General features: G+C 43.2%; 1 protein-coding gene and 1 pseudogene across 1 annotated transcript in view; both read right to left on the bottom strand.

The window, feature by feature from the left end:
* ATF6 (activating transcription factor 6) overlaps positions 1-19,860 on the bottom strand; it is a 109,755-nt gene that overhangs the window by 8,725 nt on the left and 81,170 nt on the right. Inside the window, exons 13-15 of the mRNA XM_056523567.1 lie at positions 18,356-18,417; positions 16,199-16,310; positions 5,289-5,373 (exon numbers count right to left, since the gene is read on the bottom strand). Of these exons, the coding sequence (XP_056379542.1) occupies positions 5,289-5,373; positions 16,199-16,310; positions 18,356-18,417 (259 nt within the window). The remainder of the gene's footprint in view (positions 1-5,288; positions 5,374-16,198; positions 16,311-18,355; positions 18,418-19,860) is intronic.
* Positions 3,812-3,920, bottom strand: LOC130277856 (U2 spliceosomal RNA; annotated as a pseudogene).

Genomic DNA, 19,860 nt, shown 5'->3' with positions numbered 1-19,860 from the left:
CGCCTAGGCGGTGTAGCTTTGCGCCTAAAAAAAGTACCTTTGCGCACAAAATAGCGACTTTTGACAAGTCGCAAATTATAAATATTGTTACTTGAAACCAGATTTAACATACAATGTACAGACAGTCCAGATCTGCGAAACGTGTCAATGGCTGGAAGAACCGACCAATCAGAATGGACATTTCACAGGAAAAACCGCTGTATTACTGAAGGGCATGCACTGACTGGTGTCTGGTAGCGCCCCCTACAGTACAGGGAGGTATTACATGTTCTGTACTCTTAACCTGTGCCAGGGTTAGCTGCTCTTTTGGACACCAGGTGAGGGCGGCTCCATGTTACTTTATTAGGACATTGTGTTCTGTACAGGACCCTGAAGAAGCTCCTGTCCTCTACATAGACAGTGATTACAGCTCCAACAGATCTTTATTACTTTTATATGTAAAGACTTGCTTTATCTGTATTAGTTATCTACCCATATTTCCTAAATCCTCTCTTTTTTCTATTTTTGTACTTCAGAACCAATTACCAGGTTTCCATAGAGTTTTGTTCTCAATATACAATGGTTTTAACATACAATGGTCGTCCTGGAAACGATTAATATTGTAACTTGAGGGACCACTGTACAGTGAAACCACTTTGAGAATACCACTTAAAATTGCAATGAAAATTGGTCTTCTGTGGAGGGGGGGGGGGGGGGGGGGGGGTTGGGGGGGAGTCTTGTCAAAGAAAATGGCCATTATGTATGTATGGTGCTCTGAAAGGCAGTCACACGAAATCTAGTCTGGATAAGTGACAACATCACGCAGGTTTGATGAAGGGGGCTCAATCACGCTAACCTCAACCACAGGGTAAGTCAGTGTTTCCCAACCAGGGCGCCTCCAGCTGTTGCTCAACTACAACTCCCAGCATGCCCGGACAGTCTTTGGCTGTCCGGGCATGCTGGGAGTTGTAGTTTAGAAACAGCTGGAGGCACCCCGGTTGGGAAACACTGACTTACCTGGGGTAAGTGTTGCTAACCCTACGAATCACTAATACAGGGCTCCTGAGCCCACCTACTACTTTTCTTTATATGACTGAGAAGAAGTTTGTAAAGAGCAGTGGTCACACATGCTTTGCCACTTCAATCATTTATATGGGGCTGACCGAAACAGCAGAACACCAGAGTTCTTCCTTCATACTTTTCCTTTCTTGTCTGGCTATGACTTTATGAAACCACAATAGAAAGGCTGAGATGGTCTTTAGGGGGCTTCAGACATGACATTTTACAACATCGCTGCAGCCAGAGTTGAAAGGAAGTTGAAAGGAAGTTTGATGGCATTTGGGGACCCTGGGTACACCATTGTGACCCCCCGATGACTGATTCATAATTGCTTGCATGCCCTCAGTCTGTACTTGATGTGGTGTGAATGGCTTGAATATTGGGGATCTGTGATTGTGGCTTCACTCTTTTCTTTGCCCGTTCTTTTATCTCTATCCCTCTTTGGTGGCTTTGTTGGAGTACCTGTAGGTATCGCTTGCTGTGGTTCTGTGTACAAGGAGTGAGGGAGTATGCCCTTCGGGACCGAAGTTTATTTAAACCTTTAGTTGCTGCAAAGGGGAGAGACGGACTGTTTGTTTGTAAGGCGGGTGGGGTGGGAGGGATGGATGGAGGGGGGTTTACTGTTTGTGAACTGTTTCTTGTAAAAAACGTGTTTAGAACTTTAATAAAAAAATATCTGATTTAAAAAAAAAAAAAGGAAATATGAAAAGCCACATCTACACTACAGTTTTGGTTGTGGTGTTTTTCGGGGGGTCAGTGCTTGTTTTAAATGCAGCATGTATTACTATGGTGTTTTTTTTACCTAGTTAGGCCCCTTTCACACTGCTGGTATGCCACGTCAAATTTGGCAGTCAAACTCCCTTTTTTTGCAGTTTGGTCGGCCGTAATTCTGACGAGTCAAAACGGCCAATAACGGGTCCCGATGGACCCCATTATAGTCAATGGGGTCCGTCGGGTGCTGTTATTTTCGGAGAGAATAGCGGGAGAAAAAAAAGACGATGCAAGTGCTATTTTTTCTCCGGCTATTCTCGATCCTAAAATAACAGGCAGTGTAAATGTAGCCTTAGGGTATGTTCCCACTGCAGAATTCCGTGAGCGGAATTCCACGAGTAGAATTCCGCGCTGTGAAAATTATCATCAGTGTGAACGGGTCTTCCACGAGACCCGTTCACACTGCGGAATTCCACCGCTGAAATTGTTTGGTGCAAAGAAAGAACATGTTCATTCTTTGCGTAGAATTCCGCGAGTACTGCATAGCCGTCAATGGTGGTGGTGCAGTGCCCCGCGGTCCTACCCTGTGCCTGACGGAATTCCGTGAGCAGAGATTCCGCAGTGTGAACATACCGTAAGTGTTGTTTTTTTCTCTGTAAACCTCTAAAGGATGATTTCCTATATCCTCCCATTCCTCAGCAGAAATCATATACTAATAATACACACTATTTTGTGAGTAGAAAACCCCTCAAAAAAATTTAATCATGGAGGACAAAAAAAAAAAAGTGCAAAAAATGTCACGCAAACTCCAAGTGAACTACAAATCCTTATTAATCTAGTTGCCCATACTGTATGAATTATGTTGACATGGCTACAAGAGTAACTCCTAAACCCAGACATAACAGAGCTTTTAGATACAATGATGGAAATTTAGCGTGTTGCCATGTATTATTATCTTTTCCCATTTGTATGGAAAACATAGCAGCCAGTAAGGGCAAGGCATTTGCTTCAGGTCTATGGAATTTTATAATCAGTTGGAAAGATTTCCAATGGTTTCATAGTTAGGGGGTTGAAAAAAATAAAAAATAAAAAAAAGACCTAAGTTCACGAGTTCAAACTTTCATACAACGGAGTGGAAAATTTCCTCCCTACCAATCGGACTAAATTCGAGCACCGTGTTTGGCACCTACTGAATTGATTTAACCCCTTAACGAGGCAGAACATAAATGTACGTCCTAGTGCAGTGGAACTTTACGCACCAGGACGTACATTTACGTCCTGTACATGACCGCGAGCATCGGACCGATGCTCGGGTCATGTGTGGCACTTATCCACACCCCAAAATGCAACCAGACCAACAAGAAACAAGCGCTCCTAAGAACGTGCACAAAGGATGCGGTCTATCGTTAAGCGCTAAGGAGAGAGGCCCCCCAACAAACCTACCCTTCACCTCCGGGCCAAAAGGCACCTGCAAGGATCCAGGTTCAATGCCCCTTTTCGCCGAAGCTACTAAGGTGCCGAAAATGCTCCTGGCTTCAACCTAGGCGTTAGCCAAGGTATCAGCCGAGGAGCCGTATACTGATGGCATCTTGACCAAAGCCAAGATGCCCAGGGGTTGCAGGGAGGTGAGGAACCTAACGGCCACACACACCTCCCCTAGACCGCCAGGAGGGACACCCAGAAGGGCTACCGCATCCTGACAATCCTGTGTACAAAACAACACGTAAAAGTGGCACAGTGACAAAACACAAAAAATAAATAAAGTGGATAAGTGCAGATATACTGCCCGGTCATCCAGCCAGATCTATAAAAATTTCCCGGATCCTAGCCAGAAGGCCGGGATACCAAGGGTGAGTGCCAAAGGTGAAGAGTAATGGTGCAGTGCTTTCACTCAGTGAGTTTCGGCACCTCAGGGTCACCACTCCCCGAGGCACAGAAGTACCTCGGCTCTACACCCCTCTACCTCATGGTGAGACCCGGAGGAAACGGGTCACATCAGGGCAGCCGTCGAGCTGATTCCTCAGAACCAGCCCAGTAACGACCCGGTACACCTGCCCCCTCCATGCAGCACACATCCCGACCAGCCCCACACTGATGGGACTTCACCACCAGTATGAAACTGATAAGAACAGATACTACACTTGATCTTAGCCAAAAGGCCGAGAAGACAGACTTGTCCAATGTCAAAGAGCCTGCGACAGAAATCCGGCATTGCAGGGTGTAGGTTGTAGATTTGGAGGTGGTGGACAAGGATTAGCCACCATTCATTTACGCTAGGGGTGGGGAAACTTTTTTTCTTCCAAGGGCCATTTGGGCATTTATAGGATCATTCATGGGCCATACATAATAGTTCTGTCTCACACCGTACAATTCTAGGGTCGCGACGTCACTCCACGCCCCCTCAATGGAAGTCTACAAAATGTTCTGAACGCCCGGGCAGCGGAGTATTCCTTTGAATGGGCACTCATTAAAAATCATTTTTGATATTGCTCTCCTTATGGCTAATAAAAAATATTTCTAATGTACTTTGTTAAAAAAAAAAAAAAAGTTTTATTTGCGTTTAAAAGAGTTGCCACAAGATGTCTCCCTACTTGTCCAGAGCACATTTCCCCCCATCTCTTGCACAGACTTTGGACTCCTGCTGGCTTGGCTGAAGTCCAAAATCAGAAAATGCAGTCCGTAGTGCTGAGAGGGGGGGGGGGGGGAGCCTTATCCAATCATAGCTCATCTCACACTGAACTGCTCTGGTCTGTGTGTAGCAGAGTGAGGGAGGAAGTTCTCCCCTGTACGGCTTCAGATTATGTCACACCTGCTGGGGAACGCCCCTTCCCAGTCTGTGAATCTGACTGAGACTGAGCAGAAAATACAGAGAAATATCAAGGTAGAAAACTAACAAATAATAAAAATAAAGGCAGGGGGTGGTTTATCATGATGGGGCAGTGATCTGGGAGGATTATAAAATTTAACAAGATCATGAGAGGTACTCTTTAAGTGTCTGTGGGGCTCATCCTTCACTGAATGGGAATCCCGAACATCTTTGTGTAGGTTTGTGCAGATTGTGAAATAACATGGCTGACATCTGATTACTGTAGGCAAGGTATGACATAGCAGATTAGAGAGGATGACTAAATATGAGGGGAATATTTAACATTAAAGGGGTACTCCGCTGCTCAAACTGTTCCGAACACTGGAGCTTCTGACGGCATAGCCCTGCCCCCTGTGACGGCTGTCACACCCCCTGCCATAGACTTGCATTCAGGGGGTGGGGGATGACATCATGAGGGGGCGGGACTATGACGTCCCCCGGCACTGGCTCCAGCGTTCGAAACAGTTTGTTCAAAACACTGAGCAGTGGAGTACCCCTTTAACATTAGTCTCAACCACTATTTAGATGCTTCCAAGTGTCGATCGCTGGATTTACTGTACGTGTTTTCTGACTGCTGGGGAGAAAATGTGAGCTAATGCTTCACCCTAAACCACTTAAAAAAAATTTAAAAAAATCATATCCTAATTTTTCCCATATGTACTACTAAACTCACCATGTACATTTGTTGACGGCAAAATAATAGACATCTTTGGTCGGCTGGTTTTATTTCTGTTGGTTGCTGGTAACAGCAAGTGGTCCTGCAAAACACACAAACATCCAGAAAATAAATAACTATAGACAAAATTATAAGATCACCTCTGAACAGGCACCACATAACATAATGCAGAGATAGAAACCTTAGCAGATGCACAAATAGTCCCAAGTACTACCATTAGGCTACCTTGTGCGGTGTAGTGTATGTTAACCATCGTGCCAGGAACAATCCCAAAGTATAAGTCAAACATATCCCTCGCTTTCATCCAACTGAGGCCAAAAGTCTGATCTTCTAGTCCCTGTTAAAGGGGTACTCTGGTGGAAAACAATTTTTATTAAATCAACTGGTGCCAGAAAGTTAAACAGATTAGTAAATTACTTCTATATAAAAATCTTAATTCTTCCAGCACTTATCAGCTGCTGTATGCCCCATAGGAAGTTCTTTCTTTTTGAATTTCCTTTCTGTCTGACCACAGTGCTCTCTGCTGACACCTCTGTCCCTATGCTGCCCTGGACAGTTCCTGACATGGACAGAGGTGTCAGCAGAGAGCACTGTGGTCAGACTGAAAAGAAATTTAAAAAGAAAATAACTTCCTGTTTAGCATACAGCAGCTGATAAGTACTTGAAGGATTTTTAATGGAAGTAATTTACAAATCTCTAACTTTCTGGCACCAGTTGATCTGAAAAAAAATAAAAAAAATAAAAAATAAAAATGTTTTCCATCGAAATACCGGTTTAAGTCAGTATACCTCACCATACCCTTGTTTGGAGGATAGAACATAGCAGTGGATGGCAATATTCCATACAGAGGAATACAGTTAAGGAATAGTTATCGGTTAACAAGCGTTCTAATGATGCGTATGACCAGTCTTACTCAGATCAGTCATCTCTAGAGTCACCTCCACCCTCATTACACCAACATTACCTGATCAAATAACACATCAAACAACAGGTGTACAAGGGAAGAGGAGAAAGGACGGAACAAATACCAAAGGTTGGCAGCGTGCACAATGAACAAAGGGGGAAGGAAAGCCCGACATGAAATCGTGAAGCCATTGAGCGCAGGTTAGATCTATAGTATCAGATAAGTGCACAGAGGAAACAGAAAGGAACCAACAATTGGTCTAAAAGGCAGATACTAGTAAGATAATTTCTTCAATGGTTAATGAGCTAAATACATATAATTACAACAAAGAAAAATAGAGTTACTTGCTAAACAGATTACACATTCTTTATTAAAGGAGATCTGTAGTGTACATTTTTTTTTTTTTTATAATCCCGTGCCCAGGCTGCAGAAAGTAACAAAACAAACTTTAACTCACCTTCTGACGTTCCTCCTGTTGCACAAATATCAGTGACCTGGTCCTCTGGTGCTGGTCTTCTTCCTGGGAAAGAGGAGTCATACTGCGCTCAGCGTATGGACGGTTGCAGAGATGTCCCTTCTCGGCCGGTGATAGGCTGAGCACACGGTCATGTAACGAGCCTAAGCCCTGCCTTCTCCCTGATGTCTGGGCTTGTGTAACGAGCCCGGACATCAGGGAGAAGGCAGGGCTCAGGCTCGTTACATGACAGTGTGCTCAGCCTATCGCCAGCCGAGGCGGGACATCGCTCCGGCTGGCGATACGCTGAGTGCAGTATGACTTATTGTTCCCAGGAAACAGGAAGAAGACCGGCACCGGAGGATCAGGACACAGTTTTAGGCACAACAAGGGGAACCTCAGAAGGTTAGTTATAGTTTGTTTTGTTACTTTCTGCAGCCGGGGCACAGGGGATTATAAAAAAAAATTACACAACAGATCTCCTTTAAGACATAAAAAATTACAAATTAAAAAATTATTATTATTATTATTATTATATCCGTATTGCAAGCAGAAAATCAGACATCAAAAAAAGCAGTCACCGAATCCGCACAACAATAGAAATAACATATACAATAACAGGTCAGCAGAGTAAATATGTATAGCAAATAAGAAAAATATATAAAGCGACAACAACAAGACTGGCAACAAAAAGGAGATGTGAATTACACAAGTCCCTCAAGAAAAGTGCCCAATCCAGATAAGAGAGACCATAGAGCGAAGTGCCAGATTACATAAATGTGCAAAACCGCAAACCAAACAGACCAATATAGTAAGAATCAATTGATGTGCGATGATTGGGATAACGCCACTCCAAGAAGTTGTACTCCAAGGTGACGGTGTGATGTGCCGAACCGTGCGTTGGAGTGGTGCTATACAGTGGACGGTCCCACCATACGTGGAAGAAGTCTTCGAACCCAGCCTTACAAAGGGGGAAATTTATCAAATCCTGTCCAGAGGAGAAGTTGCTGAGTTGCCCATAGCAACCAATCAGATTGCTTCTTTTATTTTTAACAAGACCTCTGCAAAATGAACGAAGCAATCTGATTGGTTGCTATGGGCAACTTTTCCTTTGCACAGGTTTTGATAAATTTTCCCTAAAGAGTTTAGTATAGACAAGTCCATTATGTGGAATGGTAGAAGATTACAGAATACATTCATTTTTACCCTAGAATTCAATTTATTTTCAACTTTTCTGCAATGCTAAAATTTTTAGCCCAAGAGCATCTTACAATATAAATGAGAATAACAGGAACTATGATTCTACAAGACGACAATTCCTGGGACTCATTTAAGAGTTCAATAAATATTTTGCATCGCCTAAAAGAAACTAAACCCAATTACAATGAAGGCTCGGCCCTCACACAACACCCCAGGTGGTGCCTCATTACAGGCATTCACTGTGTTCCTTACATGTTAGGGAACTATCCGGCCCTCGTGTCTGCGCGCATTTAACGGTATAATTGGAAAATAAAGAACATGAAATGTGTTTTATTTTAAAAGGTTACATTTTTGGAATTTACACGGCCGTACAAACAAAGGCTATTGTCTCATGGGCTTGACATAACACTTGTCATCTGTGTAAACAGGAGTACTTGGGCATGGAGTAAGTACATGTTTAATGATGCAAATACTTTTGAAGTCATAAGTTTGCATACACCTTAGCTACATTCATTAAAAATCAGTTTAGGGGTAGGGTCACACACAGCGTGTTTCACGCTGCAGATGCTTCACTGCTGTAGCCCGGTAGCTCTGTGTGTCTGCTCGTGACTGCCGGCGGGTTTCCCGACAGCAGTTACGAGCGGACACACAGAGCTACCTGGCTACGTGCGTCCGGCTACCTCGCTCTGTGACTGCCAGCGGTGCACTCACGCTACGGATGGGCTGTGTGTGACTCAACCTTAAATGGGCACTCTCAGTAAAACTAAATTTTTGCTGTTGCACTCCTTATGGTAATAAAAAAAATCTTTTTAATGTACTTTGTTTAAAAAAAAAAATTGTGTTTACAAATACTGCCACTAAGAGTCTCCCTACTTGTCCAGAGCACATTTACCCCCATCTCTTGCACAGACTTTGGACTTCTGCTTGCCTGGCAGAAGTCCAAACACAGGAAATGCTGAGGGGGTGCAGCCTTATACAATCATAGCTCATCTCACACTGAACTGCTCTGAGCTGTGTGTAGCAGAGTGAGGGAGGAAGTTCTCCCCTGTATGGCTTCAGATGATGTCACACCTGCTGGGGAACGCCCCTTTCCAGTCTGTGAATCTGACTGAGCAGAAAATACAGAGCAATATCAAGGTAGAAAACTAAAAAATAATAAAAATAAAGGCAGGGGGTGGTTTATCATGATGGGGGCAGTGATCTGGGAGGATTATAAAATGTGTCAAGTTAATGAGAGGTACAAGAGTGTGGTAGGTGAATGTCTTTTTTAGAGATGAGAGAACTTACAGTAAATTCGATTCGTCACAAACTTCTTGGCTCGGCAGTTGATGACTTATCCTGCATAAATTAGTTCAGCTTTCCGGTGCTCCAATGGGCTGGAAAAGGTGGATACAGTCCTAGGAGACTCTTTCCTGGGACTGTATCCACCTTTCAGGAGCACCTGAAAGCTGAACTAATTTATGCAGGATAAGACATCAACTGCCAAGCCGAGAAGTTCGTGACGAATCAAATTTACTGTAAGTTCGCTCATCTCTAGTCTTTTTACCCCATTAATTCATGTGGTGGAAATTGATTAAATACACCAAATATATTACATTGTGCAGGGCAAGAGATAAATCTGGTGCTGATCACATTTCTTACATCAGTACTCCACTTTGTATGGTGCACCTCTGCAACTTTTTGTGCAACTTTTTATCCCGTGCGACAAAATGTGCGACTCTTTAATAATGCAAATGTATGAAGGTATATAAACGTAATTTATATAAAACCAGTCCTCAAGGCACAATTTGAAAAAAGAGAAAAGAAAAAAGAAAAGAAAAAGGAATATAAGAAATAAGAGTTGGTCCAGAAAAAGTTAATATGTGGTATTTATTGATTGCAACAATTATTTAAAATATATTATAATATAGGACAACCTATTAAACCTCAGGTTTAATAGGTTGTCCTATATTATAGGTTTAATAGGTTGTCCTGATACACAGGGGGGAGATGAAGGGACAGTACTAACTGACACACAGAGGGGAGATAAGGGGACAGTATTAACTGACACACAGGGAGGAGATAAGGGGACAGTACTAACTGACACACAGGGGGGAGATAAGGGGACAGTACTAACTGACACACAGGGAGGAGATAAGGGGACAGTACTAACTGATACACACGGGGGAGATAAGGGGACAGTAATAACTGATACACAGGGGGGAGATGAAGGGACAGTACTAACTGACACACGGGGGAGATAAGGGGACAGTAATAACTGATACACAGGGGGGAGATGAAGGGACAGTACTAACTGACACACAGGGGGGAGATAAGGGGACAGTAATAACTGATACACAGGGGGGAGATGAAGGGACAGTACTAACTGACACACAGGGGGGAGATGAAGGGACAGTACTAACTGACACAGGGGGGGAGATGAAGGGACAGTAATAACTGACACACAGGGGGGAGATAAGGGGACACTATTGACTTGTGATATGACATTACAAGCAGCATCCTGCCTCCTAACTATTTTATTTTTATTTTTTTGCTGGCTCCTAGATACATAAGAGATTTGTCTGGGCATCCATGTAAAGAAGAACACTGCCCGATCTGACAGGTTTGTAACCAGCACACCACTACCAAGTGCGATATTCATTAAAGCCGAAGTACTAAGAAGTGCTGTATACACTGTACTTTATTTATTAAGCATTCTCAGTAACTGTAGAAGCTGATAACTCAATTCTTTCCCTATTGCTGCCAGTCCAGACTAGTGACCTAATGCTGGCATGTGGGCATAGTGTCAGCAACAAGATTTTACTTTTTAAAGGGAACTTGTCACCTATTTTATGTTGCCCAAACAGCGGGCAGCATTATATAGGTGCAGAGAGCAGAGTTTTGAAACACTTTGATTTACCAACCAGGGTGTCGTCACTCAGCGCCTGCGGAATGGAGAGAAGCCATGAGAACTTCCCCCTCTCCCCGGGACTATTTACCCATAATTATTTTTTAATACAATGATTTCTCTGAAACACCTGAACATTTCAGAATAAATCATAGAGTAACAAGACCCTGCTTTCTGCACTTGTTTTACGCTGCCCACGTATCAGGCAGCATAAAAAGGTGACAGGTTCCCTTTAAAGCGGTACTCCGCTGCTCAGCATTTGGATCAAACTGTTTCGAATGCTGGAGGCAGCACCGGGAGCTCATGACGTCATAACCCCGCCCCATCATGACATCACACCCCGCCCCCTCAATGCAAGTCTATGAAAGGGGGCATGGTGGCTGTCACGCCTCCTCCCATAGATTTGCATTGAGGGGGCGGGGTGTGATGTCACGAGGGGGCGGGACTATGACATCATGAGCTCCCGCTGCCGGCTCCAGCATTCGGAACAATTTGTTTCAAGTGCTGAGCAGTGGAGTACCCCTTTAAGTAAAAAAAATACTAGGCTAATTGTGGACAATACGAATATATTAAAAATTATATATACATATTTTTTTATAATGTGTTTGCTATATTTTTATTGTACAAAATACAATCTCCCGGAGGCTCCGAGGCAAATAATAGAAAAACAAACTGAGGGAAAGAAAGCCCTCAGATAATATCCCCTATCTAGGAAACCCCCACCTTAAAATAGTGAATCAACTTTATTATACTCCGTGGAGTGTGTGACCCAAATAAAAGAAAACTTATTTAAAAGCACAGTGTGCTGCCCATATTGTGCAACTGCACTAGTAGTTACCGTATTTTTCGCCGTATAAAACGCACTTTTTCTTCCCCAAAACTGCATCTTATATGGCGAATACACCCCTATCGCGGTGGTCCCTGCGGCCATCAACAGCTGGGACCCGCGGCTAATACAGGACATCACCGATCGCGGTGATGCCCTGTATTAACCCTTCAGACGCGGCGATCAAAGCTGACCGCCGCATCTGAAGGGAAAGGGACACTAACCCGGCTGTTCAGTCGGGCTGATCGGGACCGCTGTGATTTCACCGCGGCGGTCCCGAACAGCCCGACTGAATAGCCGGGTTAGTGCTCACAGGACACCGGGGGGGACCTTACCTGCCTCCTCGGTGTCTTCTCCGTTCAGGGATCCCCTGTATGGCCGGCATTCTCCTTCCTCGTCATCACGTCGACGAGTACGTGCGTCGGCGTGCGTAACAACGTGATGGCGGCGACGGAGAGCGAGGATACCCGGCCGGCAGCAGAGACGTTCTGGAGCGACGGGGACACGGCGACAGCGATGGAGCGACATCCAGGGCAGCGGTGACTGGTCCGGAGCGGCGGGGAAATGTGAATATTACCTCCTATGCAGTGGTCTTCAATCTGTGGACCTCCAGATGTTGCAAAACTACAACTCCCAGCATGCTGGGAGTTGTAGTTTTGCAACATCTGGAGGTCCGCAGGTTGAAGAGCACTATTGGGTTCAAAATCTTTATTTTTTTTAGATTTTGCACCTATAAATTGGGTGTCTTATACGCCGGTGCGTCCTATAGGACGAAAAATACGGTATATGAGACTGCATGCAACTCCGTTCATTTATATGTGACACACTGTGAGCATATCCATTTATTAACAGCGGTCACAGAGGAGATGCATCCACAGATAAGCATATGCTTTAGTATGTTTATGGTTCGGCACACTGCTTATTAAAATAGCATGATTAGCCTGTCCAACGTTTCGCCGATGGAACCGGCTTTGTCAAGGGCACAGAGGCTACTGCCGGCGTTCACGTCTGCTGGCTCTTATAAAGCCTCGGTTCTGCGTCATGTCCTGATCGCAAACTGAAAAATCAGGACCCACTTACTGTAATCTCGTAGTATCTCGCGCATGTCAGCAGACTTTGATGCGATAGATTCCGTGGTGTCCGCATATCCCGCGCATGTCTGTGCACTTAGATTACATTCTGTAACCCGTTGTTTCATGCGCATGTCTTTAGACTTAGAAAAAGTTTGGTGTTATATTATTGCAATTATTCCTGGCATTAAGGGACTCATCTGGAGTTCTAATGTAAGTATTGCTGGACTATAAGGAAAGAAAGGAAAGGCAATAGTTACCAGTAACCGGTATTTAGTTATTACCTTACTAGGGGAAATTTTTGGTCAATATTAAAAACCCCTTGTTACACTTGAGCTCATTCTTATATTAACTCTTTAGATCCTTATTACTTAAGTCTGTGTTTTACATTATAATATTAGTCTTAGGCTGAATGATAGTGTTATATGAAGAGTATCCTTGTCTATTATGTAGTCTTAGTGGGCCATATGCCATAATTACCGGTATAAAGTTGCCTATTGTCACCTCACTTGGAAATACATTTTTAGGGTAATATTAACCTATTGTAAGAATGAACTTTTCCTTATATGGTTAACTCTTTCGATCCCTATAAGTCCAGTCTATATTTTTTACATAATGATATCAGTCTTGGACTGTGTATTGATGGACTACATGTCATAATTGTAAAGTATCCACTTAATGCTCTGTAATTAACACTCAATATAGGATTAATCTACTTGTATAGTGTCTTTATGGTGGTAATACTTGCTGTTATTTTGTTTTCCTAATAGTATCACCAAGAGATGTATCCACATGTCTAGAGGTATGGTAAGTATTATAGGAATATTAGTTTTCTTATTTCTTATTCATTTTGTTCGATATCTGCCCATAATTGATGATATTATGGACATTAGACGCAGGGTTGTAGGCTTTCTTGTTTATTTGTTTAAAAAGTATTAATTCTAAAATCAATAAGGCCTGCAGTTCTTTTTTATTTGGGTAAGTAGAATTGAATTTCAATAACAGTGTTTATTCCAAGAATGCCGAAAAAGAGAAGCCCTCATTTAGTCCATGTGGATGTCTACTGTTGAGTCGGTAAATCCATTTGGCTTCTTCTTTGAGCAACATTTTGTCCATGTTCCTTTTTCTTGGGCCATATGTCATTTGTCTGAGGCCCCAAAATTTCAGGCTTTCAATCTTCTGGTGTTTCAGTCTCACATGCTTTGCCAGGGGTACATCTATTCCTGTTCTTATAGTACTAATGTGTTTGCTTATACATTTTCAGAGCGCTTGTATTGTTTGCCAAAATATATGAGCAGGCATGAACACATTGCCAAGTAAATTACATTTTTACTACTACAATTCATAAATTGCCTAATCTCATATTGTCTGCCATCTGGTGGGTTGGTGAAGCTCTTGGTTTTGGACATATATTTGCAGGAGGCACAATGTCCATATGGATATGAACCATTCGGTGGTTTTGGTAACCAAGTGCACCAGTAGGTCACGGAGGTTGACCCCTCTTCTGTATGTAATGTTCGGGCCCCTCCCTAGTAAGGCTGGGTTCACACTACGTTTTTGCCATACTGTTTTCAATCCGTTTTTCTAAAGAAAACCGTATGGCAAAAAAACGGATGGAACAGTATGGAAAAAAGTAAACCGTATGCGTTTTTAAACAGTATACTATTTTTAAAAGTGCATACAGTTCCGTCAGTTTTTATAGAAAAAAAAAAACATACGCTTTTGAAAATTGTCCATTTTTAATGGGAGGGGTCTTGGGTGGGGACTTTAGAATTCAAATGCGCATGTGCAAAGTAAAAACGTATATGTTTTTCCCGTATGGAACAGTATACATGTGCGTTTCCCATTGACATCCATGTTGAAAAAAACGTATACGGTTGCAGTACGGTTTTTAAACCGGAGTCAAAACCGTGGTTGACCACAATTTTGTCTCCGGTTTAAAAACCCGTACTGCAACCGCATACGTTTTTTTTAACATGGACGTCAATGGGAAACGCACATGTATATGGTTCCATACGGGAAAAACGTATACGTTTTTACTTTGCACATGCGCATTTGAATCCTAAAGTCCCCACCCAAGACCCCTCCCATTAAAAATGGACAATTTTCAAAAACGTATGGGTTTTTTTTCTATAAAAACTGACGGAACTGTATGCACTTTTAAAAACAGTATACTGTTTAAAAACGCATACGGTTTACTTTTTTCCATACTGTTCCATCCGTTTTTTTGCCATACGGTTTTCTTTAGAAAAAAGGATTGAAAACAGTATGGCAAAAACGTAGTGTGAACCCAGCCTTAGCCATACAGGTCTGGGTCGGATTTGAGAACATGCCAATGATTTCTTAATATTTGTGTTACTCTATGGGCATATCCATCATAGGTTCCAATACATCTTATGACTTTATTTGGCTGAGATCTCACTTGATTGGAACTTAATAGTTCAGACCTATTGGAGTTAGCTGCTCTGAAGAATGCTCTTCGCATTTATTTTTTGGGGTAACCCCTTTCTATGAAGTGAGCCATAAAGTTATCACTTTCCTTCTTAAAGTTTGTATCATCAGAGCAGTTTCTCCTGGCACTTAAATATTGCCCTGTGGGTATACTTCGTTTGAGTGCCAACTTTTCCAGTGAAGTAAACTATTAGTTGATGTAGGTTTCCTATAGATGTTTGTTTGGACTCTTAGGTTATCATCAACATAGATAGATAAATCTAGGAAGTTGATGGATTTTCCCCATTCTTCCACAGTGAACTTCATGCCAATGTCATTGGTGTTAAGTTTCGTGACAAATTCCCGAAATAAAGCCATGTCCCCATCCCAAAAAATTAAAATATCATCAATGTATCTCCCCCAAAATGAAATGTGCTCTGTGTATTCAGAAAAAATTCACCAAAAACTAAAGTGCTTTCCCACCACCCAAGAAATAAATTAGCAAAAGTAGGTGCACATGTGGTCCCCATAGCGGTACCCCTTATTTGTTGATAAAAAAAAATAGTAAGTACAAAATGAAGTAAGGAAGTGACAAAGTGATTGTGCTTCTCAAATGATTTGCTACGTGCGTCTGTGTCCTAGGTCTTTTTTTTTCCTGTTTGACTGCTTGTCAGGTTCACACTTCTTAAAGTGTTACTGTCATTATAAAAAAAAAAAAAAAAAAGCAGCATAAGACAGACTCCATAGACATCGACTCAGCCGAGTGCTTCTCTTGCTGCTGCAGAAGACGGAATCTAGAGAAGGTCTATGCAGAAAGCACTTATCGCCCCTTGTTCGAGCAATTGTTGAGCAGCAAAAGTTTTATTTTTCTCAACAGCAACATTTTATACACCTACACTTGGGTATATAAGAAGTATACATAGGCATACCTTTCTGACAAATACCCTTGAACGTTGCCCACTTAAGTGTCACCCTAACCTTACTAATTCATACATTGTTATTTGCACATATCGTCCAGTCTGAGTTCTGTGCTGGTTGCATTTATACTACAGTTTACAAATATAGTTCAGATAAAATAAAATTACTAAATTCTACATAATGTTTTTCATTTCAATAATTTTTTTTAAAATACTTACCCTACGAAAAGACACAACATAAAAGGTGTCTCCCCTTCTACGGATGGCTTCCAAAAACTCCTGATAGCTTCTCGGTGAAGAATAATAGATCTGTAACTCATTTACGGAGTTCCTAGGAAAGCAAAGAGTGAGGAGAGTAAATGTTTGCTCAGCACACTGCTCATCAGGAAGCTAAACAAAATCTTGGCAAAGATCCCATGACGTTCCGACTAATTTACAACGTCCATCATGGACTGCTGTGCGCTTATTTAATGAGAGCTATGGGAATTTCCTTCAAACTGGGGATAGATAGTCCTAAAGCTTTTCTCACATGATACAATCACTTTAGCCTAGACCAGTGTTTCCCAACCAGGGTGTCTCCAGTTGTTGCATGCCTGGACAGCCTTAGGCTCCACTTCACTCCCCCGCTGGCCAAGACATCTGTCCTTTTATCTGCATAGAAGTCTATGCAGAGATGTCCTGATCTCTAGGCAAACAGAGGAGCGAAGTGCAATGTCGCCCGCTTCCCCGACTAATAACTAATGACCACAGGGGGTCTCAGCCCCTGTGTATTCAGCAACTTCTTTCATGTCTGATCAACATGTCAAAAATAGTTTTTAATGACAGTAATGCTTTAGTAAGGTTAAAGAAGTCTCATGCTCGACAGTACAGAAAAGTTTTAGATCGCGGGGGGTCCGAGCACTGTGGCCCCCCGCGATCTTCTGTAGGCTCTCCCACAGAGTAGCACGTTATGACCCCTGCCCAAAGTGGGGGCTGCCACGCCCCCTCCATATATCTCTATGGAAGAGCCAAAGATTGCCGAACGGCTCTCCCGTAGAGATATATGGAAGACAATGGTGGAACCTGGTTCGGGTGGGGGTCATGACGCACCACTCTGTGGGAGAGTTGGGGCTCCGTACAGACGATTGCAGGGGGCCACAGCGCTTTGACTCACCGCTATCTAAAACTTATCCCTATAGGAGATAAGTTTTTCTGTACTGTGAGGTATGAGACTTGCCTTTTAATTTACAGCCTTTCATTGCTGATTACATTACTACTTCGTTCCTGATGCACCCACCACACAACATTAATTCACCCACCTCCGGTCCGTTGGACATCTGTCTATGCGCTTCTTACTACTCCAGTGTTTGCCAACCAGTGTGTCTTCAGCTGTTGCAAAACTACAACGCCAAAGTTGTAGTTTTGCAACAGCTGGCAGCACTCTGGTTGGACAACTGTACTACTCTTACTTTCTCCTCTCCCATGCTGGCATTTTAAAAAACTTTGTATCACTCCCTCCTCAAGTTAAATAATGCCTTCTAAACCCATAGGAGCCATCTTTGTTCCTTTACTATTCAGTATTATTGGTAAAGTCACCCAATCAAAGATAAGCATAAACACGATATGCAATCGATATTAGTGGAAGAAAAAGGGGAGATGGACCGTAGCATCAGTATCAATAGACTGTTGGTAAAGTAAATAAAGTTGCTTTCTAAGTCTAAAACAGCTGCTTGGTGAGAAAGTTTTAGGTATTGCAAAACCCCTTTAACTATAGGACGACAGCTGCAATCCAAAGAATAAAGTGTGGTTTGCGATCCTGTAGGCCGCAGCTGCTGCTCTATAGTTAAAGTCAATCAGTGGTGCTACGAAGTGTCTCTGTGTAGACCATAAAAAAACTTTAGCCACTATGTAAGGCTGGGTATACATACGCCCAGCCGAAAACTCAACTGATGGTTGCATCAGTTGTTTAGCACCCGGCGTCCACTATTTCTGAATGACATACGGGGTAACAAAACAAGCTGTGTTCCCCTCTCCGGTGCCCTCCGATTTGTCCAACCATTTGGTGTTCAAACTGAGGTGACGGATGATTGTGAACTGACCCATTCGGATGAATGGGATCAGTTCTAGCATCAGTTTTTCTCCGGTGCTTTTTAGCAAGCAACGGAGGGAAAAGATGGCTTTGCACTGCTGAAGGTAGCTTTGAGACTTTTAGGTAGAGAGGAAATGCACTGACTGAGTAGGACAAGTTAAGGGATAAAATGTGGTGCCCCTTAGAATTTGGTAGGAACATAAACAACATGGTCCCCAAAACTATCTCCTTCCCACCACCACCCACCCCATACAACCAGTGTGCCCCGGTTTTAGCACAACAGAATTCAGTCTTAGAGATTTACTTACTTTAAGCTGGTCTCCGTGTATTGCATTGTCACTAGTTGTGTGCCATCTTTACCATCGGATTTCTGTAATGTAAAGAGGAGATTGTTAATTTGTGTATCACAATCTGGATTCTCCTATAGTAGGGAGAAATGTTCAGGATGACAGATGGCGGGCAATAGTAATAATTTAAAGGGATGTGTCACCAATTCATTTTTTTTATAAATAAAATTATTTTAACAAGATAAAGCATTTTATTTTTGTATTTAGTTTTAGGACAATTTAGTTTTAATGGTATTTATTAATGACGTTTGTACTGGGGGCTGCCATTACTGTGGCCTCTGTGTGGTGTGTCACTTCACAACACCTACACAGTTGCTTTATGGCAGGCACAGGGCATAAAAAAGTTACGACTGAAAGAGTCTCATAAAAAAGCATTGACTGCTTACTGCACACGTGCATAGCACAGGTTAGGTGGAATGAAAGGGGGAACCACCACCATTTTCTTGAAGTTCCTGAGGAGCAGTGACCTATCAATGGAGCAGCCGGGGAAAGAAAGAGCCGGCAGAGAGCATGGGGAGGGGCACCACACTGTCACCATCGAAATGGCGACAGAGGAATTGAAAAAAAACTACAATACCCCCTCCTCCCTCTTCTTTTGCATACAGACAGAAGTGGAAGGTAGACTAGCGAGGCCAGATTTGCAGCACTCTGTTCCTTGCTTTCACCAGATTCCTCATGTTAGCTCCCTCTGCTGGTCAACAGTGAGCGATATGAAAAATTATTATTTTTCATATTTTGTGACAAGTACCGTATTTATCGGGGTATACCACGCACCGGCCTATAACACGCACCCTCATTTTACCAAGGATATTTGGGTAAAAAAAGTGTGAGAGAGGCCGTCGCTGCCCGCTTCTCTCCCCCTGCCTTTCCTGGGGTCTAGAGCGCTGCTGTCGGCCCTTTTCACCCCCTGGTTATCGGCGCCGCTGCCCGTTCTGTCCCCCTGACTATCTGTGCCGGCGCCGATAGCCAGGGGGAGAGAAGCGGCGCCGACAGCCAGGGGGAGAGAAGGGGCAGCGGCACCCATTGCTGGCGCCGCTGCCCCGTTGCCTCCCCCCATCCCCGGTGGCATAATTACTTGAGTCGGGTCCGCGCTGCTCCAGGCCTCCGTCGTGCGTCCCCGGCGTCATTGCTATGCGCTGAACGGCACGGCGCTCTGACGTCATGGCTCAGAGGCCATTGTATGTTGGAATTATCGTATGTGGGGGCCATCGTAGGTCGGGGGGGGGGGGGGGGGTCACTGTATTTTCTGCAGCAAAATACAGCAGGTGTGACCCTACCATTACAATGAAAGGTGACAACAGTAGAAAAAGAAGACAATGAAGAGATGAAGCTCATAGATCAGCCTCCCCACCCTGTGGAGTGACCTTTTTAAAAGGTCATAGGAGTATGTCCAGTAGCCTTTTCCATTCATTTCAATTAGACACTAGAGATAACTCACTCAAGAAACATGTCGGATGCCTTTTTTT

The sequence above is a fragment of the Hyla sarda genome, chromosome 6, assembly GCF_029499605.1.
Source record: "Hyla sarda isolate aHylSar1 chromosome 6, aHylSar1.hap1, whole genome shotgun sequence".
NCBI lineage: Eukaryota > Metazoa > Chordata > Amphibia > Anura > Hylidae > Hyla > Hyla sarda.
Note: the sequence above shows the minus strand (reverse complement) of the source record. Positions and strands in the feature narration are given on the sequence as shown.